At 33.7% G+C, this 6863-nt stretch overlaps 1 protein-coding gene across 1 annotated transcript; it reads left to right on the plus strand.

Moving 5' to 3' along the window:
* Positions 1 to 1218: 1218 nt before the first annotated feature.
* On the plus strand, positions 1219 to 5636 carry AGO7 (Argonaute family protein). Its single transcript, XM_079088066.1, has 3 exons — positions 1219 to 1753; positions 2276 to 3509; positions 4051 to 5636. The coding sequence occupies exons 1-3, from the start codon at positions 1399 to 1401 to the stop codon at positions 5489 to 5491; spliced, it is 3030 nt and encodes a 1009-aa protein (XP_078944192.1). The 5' UTR covers positions 1219 to 1398; the 3' UTR covers positions 5492 to 5636.
* The last annotated feature ends 1227 nt before the right edge of the window (positions 5637 to 6863 follow it).

The raw sequence follows: 6863 nt of genomic DNA on the forward strand, positions 1-6863 counted from the left end.
ATCATTTTAGTTCGTTATACTATCTTTTCTTTTATGGTGTTGTTTATAGTTTATGGTGTTGTGCGCTGGTTAGCTTGTATTCATGACAAATAACAATAAATTAGGAAAACAAAAAAAAGTTAAAGCTTTCTATATCTTAACAAGTTATGGGTTGTAATGATTGCTCATCCTGTTACCGCTTCAACTATTTAATTCATTTAATTTTTGCGGTAGTGCATAATAACAAAAGAATGAAATTAATGTGCATTTAGGTGATCAGTTCTTGAATTACTAAAAAAAAGTGTTTTTTTTGTTACTTTTAACCATGTAGGATATAAAAAATTTTACTTTTATAATAATGGAATAATTCAAAAACATTAATGGCAAAAAATGACTTATTAATGGAATAAACTTAAAATATTGTTGATTTAATTAAAAGTGGATACATTTTGTGAAAATAAAAGTTTATTGTTTTCTAAATGTATTCTAAACATTCATTGTGTAAAAGAAACTAATCGTTTGTAGAAACTAATTTCTGAAAAAACAATATCCACCTGTCGTTTGACGCGGGTAAACGGCTAGTATATATATATATATATATATATATATATATATATATATATATATATATATATATATATATATATATATATATATATATATATATATATATAATCACATGTGTGTTAAATAATAAATCACTAAGTATATTATACATATTAATCACCGAGTTGGCTGAGTTTTACAACATTGCTTGCTTCAGTAAGATGTCGATCGGGGAGTACTCGGATTGTGTAACTCGTCTCGGTAAGATGTCGAGTAGGGAGTACTCAGCCGAACAATTGGCCAACTCGACGAGTTTTAAGACACTGGGAGATGTGGTGTAAGAAGGGTATGCAATATGCACTTGCATATTAGGATTGGATATTATATAAGAATCAGCTTATCAATTATCAACTTAGTTTATATCATTTTAAATTATAATAAACTAAAAATGCATCCTATTTTATATCCGGAAAACATAGATTTAATATATAACTAACCCCTTAGGAAGTTCACTTTCCTTTAATATATATATATATATATATATATATATATATATATATATATATATATATATATTAATTAAAATATTTTTAAAAGTTCAAATCTAAGAAAAATAATCCAAATATCAAAAAAGATTACGTTAACCTTTTTCCTTCAAGAAGATTACATCGATAATTCTCTCTCCTCTCCTCTCTCTCTCTCTGCAATAACTGCAGTTCCTACTACTATTCCTAGTTGCCTTCTGATCTCTGAGACAAAACCCATTTGCTCTCTCTCTCTCTCTCTATATATATATATATATATATATATATATATATATATGTTACTCATGCAAAGACTGCAACTTTTGGATCTCTCTCTAGTGTGTTCACCATGGAAGAAAGAGACAACAAGAAATACACAGCAAAAACAAAGAGTTTCAGAGGAAGAACACATAATAACCCTCCACACCAACACTTTTATCATCATCATCTTCATCCGCACTATCTTTTGCAGCATTCCAACAGAAATTTCGGTTTTCTTAATCAAAATCTGTACCACTCTCCTTCACCCCCTCTTCTTCCTCTGCCTCCACCTCAATACGCCATAGCTCCATCTCTACATCTACCTCTACCTCTGAATCATGCCTTCACACCAAAACCCCATTTGCAGAAACCGCCATGGAAGCAGAATCATCTTCTTCCACCTCTTGTTGCTACTTCTGATTCACATCTATCTCATCAAACAGGTAGACAAAACCCACTTTTTGTTTTGTTCTTTCGGTTATATTATTTGATCTTTTTGCTAACTTTTAAGCACTTGTCTTTACATGGTTTTGGGTTTTTATCAATGCCCCCAAATGAGCTCTTGTTGTTTCTTTTCTTTTCAATTATTTATTTCTTATCGAACTCCGACAAGGGTTTTGATTGATTTGTCAAGCATTGGTGTAAACATGTGTTCAAGATTCCGTATTTTTTGTTTCTTGTTTTCAAGAAAATGAATTCTTGATTTTTTCAAGTTTTAATGTTTGTAAATTAGAGAATCATTTGTTAAAACGAGACAGAATCTTATCCCTTGCATTCAGTTTTGTTGTTGAATGTTGTTTTTTTTGCCGGATTTTAATTTCCAATTTTCTTTTTCCATCACAACAAGCATATCATGATCACTTGACAGTATTTCTAAGAACAATTTGGTATCAAAAACCTGAAACTTAAATCAAATGTGACGCTAATGTTCTAAATATATATTTGTAATTTTGTAATCAAAACAGCTCTAGAGGTGATTCCAAGAACAATTAACTCATCCATGGGAGCAAAGAAAGACGAACTGAGACCTGTTAGGGATACAGCACTACCAGAACCTCCATTAACGGTGGCAAGAAGGCCGGATTCCGGTGGCTCAGAGGGAACAATTATCTCACTTTTAGCCAATCATTTCCTTGTAAAATTCGACCCTTCACAGCTAATTTACCACTACGATGTCGACATCTCTCCGAAACCTTCAAAGGATATTGCTCGATTGATCAAACAAAAACTCGTCGAACAAAACCCCGCCATTTTATCCGGTGCCAATCCTAGCTACGATGGCCGGAGAAACCTTTTTAGCCCAATCGAGTTTCAAAAAGACAAACTTGAACTCTTCATTAACATCCCAATTCCAATGGGTAATCCTTCGATTCCTCTAAATTGTGAAGAGAATCAAGAAAAATCCAAGCTTTTTAGGGTAAACATCAAGATTGTATCGAAACTAAACGGCAAAGAACTAAGCAAATACTTGAGTAAAGAAGACAACGATTCAATCCCACTTCCACAAGACTATCTACAAGCTTTAGATGTTGTTCTTCGTGAAAACCCTTTGTCAGAATGCATCCCATTAGGGCGTTCACTTTACTCGACCTCCATGGGAGGCGCTAAAGACATAGGAGGTGGCGCAATTGGACTTCGAGGTTTTTTTCAAAGTCTCCGACCAACACAACAAGGGCTTGCGCTCAATGTAGACTTAACAGTCACCGCTTTTCATGAAAGCATTGGAGTGATCCCGTATTTGCAGAAGCGTCTTTCTTTCCTGAATGATCTTTCTGAGAGAAAAACAAGAGAGTTGACGATTGAAGAGAAGAAAGAAGTTGAAAAGGCGTTGAAGAACATTAGGGTGTTCGTTTGTCACCGTGATACTGTTCAAAGATACAAAGTTCACAGTTTGACAGATGAATCCACTGAGAATCTTTGGTTTCGTGATCGAAATGGGAATAATTTATGGGTTGTGAGCTACTTTAAAGAACAGTATAACTATGATATACAATACAGGAACTTGCCATGTTTGCAGACTAGTAGAAGACGACCATGTTATCTTCCGATGGAGCTTTGTGTCGTTTGTGAAGGCCAAAAATTTCTCGGAAAACTTTCCGATGATCAAACTGCAAAAATTCTGAAATTGGGTTGCCAAAAACCAAGAGAACGAAAAGCGATCATTGATGGTGTCATGGCTGGACCCTTCGGTCCATCAAGGTAACCCTTTTCTTTCATTAATTATTCAATATTCAATTATTCATAGCTGATTCTTGTAAATGTTTTTCAAACCTTTTCAATTTGAAAAGCAATGAAAAAGCTTCTTACTTTTTTAAAAAATAAAAAAACTTTTTCAAAGTGTAAGTCTACAAGCTTGACCATATAAGCTTTTTCATATTTTTTATTCTTTTATTCTCTTAGTTTATTTATTACAAGTAAAAATCATTATTTTCTTATATAATGTAAAATATAGATATAAAATTTTCTAAAATTATAATATGTAGAAATATAATAATATAATAACCATTTATTATTATTATTATTATTATTATTATTATTTAGTACTAAATAAAAAAAGTAAATTTATTGTAAATTTTACTGATTTGTATGGAAAAATAAAAAAGGTCATAAATTGAAATTGGTAAAACTCATAAATAAAGCTTTTTGAAATAACTGTACTATACATGGAAGTACGAAAGACTTTAGTATTATCACTTATCGAGTGTTTTGATATATCGTGTTTTTTCAATCGTTGAAACAGTGGAAAGCAAGCAGGCGACTTCAATCTTCATATTTTGAAGGAGATGACAAGATTAAATGGGCGAATTCTTCGACCTCCAAAGCTTAAACTTGGAGATGGTGGAGAAGTAAGAGATTTGATTCCTTCACGCCATGATCGCCAATGGAACTTTTCAGGTAGCCAAGTTTTTGAAGGAAGCCGGATTGGGAGATGGGCTTTAATTAGTTTCGGTGGGACTGATGAACAAAAGCGAATCATCCCCAAATTTATAGACCAATTAACTCAAAGATGTCAACAATTAGGAATCTTTCTCAACAAGAACACAATCATAAAACCACAGTTTGAATCAATGCAAGTTTTGAACAATGTTTGTCTTCTCGAATCGAAACTCAAAAAGATCCAAAGAGCCGCATCCGATAACTTACAACTTTTGATTTGTGTGATGGAGAAGAAACATAAAGGGTATGCGGATTTGAAGCGAATTGGAGAAACAAACATCGGGGTTATGAGCCAATGTTGTTTGTATCAAAATCTTGCGAGATTGAGTTCTCAATTCCTTGCGAATTTGGCATTGAAAATCAATGCCAAAATCGGGGGGTGTACAGTAGCGCTGTACACCTCATTACCGGCTCAGATCCCAAGGGTTCTAACCCTTGATGAGCCGGTAATGTTTCTGGGAGCGGATGTCACGCATCCGCACCCACTTGATGATTTCAGCCCTTCAGTGGCGGCGGTTGTCGGATCGGTTAACTGGCCGGCGGCAAACAAGTACGTTTCAAAAATGAGGTCGCAGACTCACCGGCAAGAAATAATTCAAGATTTGAGTTCAATGGTGGAGGAGATATTACATGATTTTGTTCGTGAGCTTTCAAAATTACCAAAAAGATTGATTTTCTTTCGTGATGGTGTTAGCGAGACACAGTTTCATAAAGTTCTTCGTGATGAATTGCAAGCGATTCGTGATGGGTGTTCACGTTTCACCGGGTACAACCCACCGATTACATTTGTGGTGGTTCAAAAACGGCACCACACGAGGCTGTTTCTGGCGGAATCGGGCGGCGGCACCTCCCGGAATCTTTTTTCCGATGAAAACGTGCCGCCGGGTACGGTGGTGGATTCGGTTATCACCCACCCGAAAGAGTTTGATTTTTATCTTTGTAGTCATTGGGGTGTAAAGGGGACAAGTCGGCCTACACATTATCATATATTGTGGGATGAAAACGACTTCACTTCTGATGAATTTCAGAAACTGGTTTATAATCTTTGTTTCACTTTTGTGAGGTGTACTAAACCGGTGTCATTGGTGCCACCATGTTATTATGCACATTTGGCGGCTTATCGAGGGCGGTTGTATCTTGACCGGACCGTGGTGTCGCCGGGGTTCACAAGACGGGGCCCAGTGAAGACCACCCCGCTTCCTAAAGTACGGGAGAGTGTCAAAAATCTTATGTTTTATTGTTAAAGATTGGTATAGGATATGTAGATCGACTCTTAACATATATATATAACCCTTGTAGCAAGTTGGTAATTGGTAAATGTTATTAGAAGTCAAATATTATGGGTTTGATTATTGTTATTGTACGTAAAATATATGTTTTTAGTTTGTTCATGTGGATGAGATATATGATTATGTTAAGTGTTACAGACTTAGGCTAGAGGAGTGGTAACACTCTTAACACATTGCCACATCATTTTTTTGTCTTAACACCTAAATCTTAGCATTTCATAAAGAAATGGTAACACTCCTAGCATTCAATTTTTTTCTTTTTCAAAATTTATTAAATTATATAGTTTTTTAAAACAAAAACAATTAATCTTAAATAATTTTATTTTTTTAAACCACAAACAATTAATATCAAATAAATTATATTTTTTAAAACATAAACATTTCATATTTAATTAAAAAAAAGTTACAATAAGGTTTTTTTCAGGGGGTTTTGTATTAATTTTAGAAATTTATATTGTAAAAGAAATTGTAGGTTGGGGTCTAATCTGTTATAAGGCTAAAATCGAGGGACCAAAACTGCCAAATTGTGAATTCTATGTCTTCTTCCCCATTTGTCTGGTTAAAATGAACAACCAAAGCAACGCAGCAAATCTACAAAAACGAAGGTTTACTTTCACACTGTTGAAGCTTGTTATATTTTTATTAAATGGAAAGTGAAGCAAGCCAAGCCAAGCCAATCACAGCCCTTTCTTTCTTCTTTCTCTTTCTCTTTCATCTCGCCAAGATTGCAACGAGATGCATTTAGCGAGCCCCTAGCGAGCGCTAGGGGGCGGTGTTCCAGAGCCCATAGCGAGCGTAACGAATACCCATAACGAATCCACTCCGTTTAGTCTTACGGTTGCTAAAAAGTAAAAACGCATAAAAATGAACGAAAACATTCATTAATGGCTGTTAACAATCATAGTACTTTTTAAAGGACAAAATATCATTATGGTTGGAAAGAGAAATAATAATAAAAAAATAGATAAGCATCAAGACTTTAATTCTTTTTTGTTTTTTAATATGCGCAATTCGGTGTTATTTATACTAAACTATATAACTTTTGTAGTACCCTATGTTCCTTCGAGAACAAATATGATTTGATAAAAAATAATTAGACAACTACTTAATAAAACAAAATAATAATAAAAAAATAAAACTTGCTAACCATTTCAGATGCTAAATAAATAATCATATTATATTTTTAATTTTAAGAAAATATTTCATTAACTTAAATTGTTTAGAAAAATAAAAAAAATACGATTCACTTTGGAAAACTAACTCTTCAAAAATATTCTATTGTAAGAGAATAGAGAACTGTAACACTATTTTGGCATGCATGCAAAAA

This window comes from Lactuca virosa, chromosome 4, assembly GCF_052849685.1.
Source record: "Lactuca virosa cultivar CGN04683 chromosome 4, Lactuca_virosa_CGN04683_v6, whole genome shotgun sequence".
NCBI classification, from domain to species: domain Eukaryota; kingdom Viridiplantae; phylum Streptophyta; class Magnoliopsida; order Asterales; family Asteraceae; genus Lactuca; species Lactuca virosa.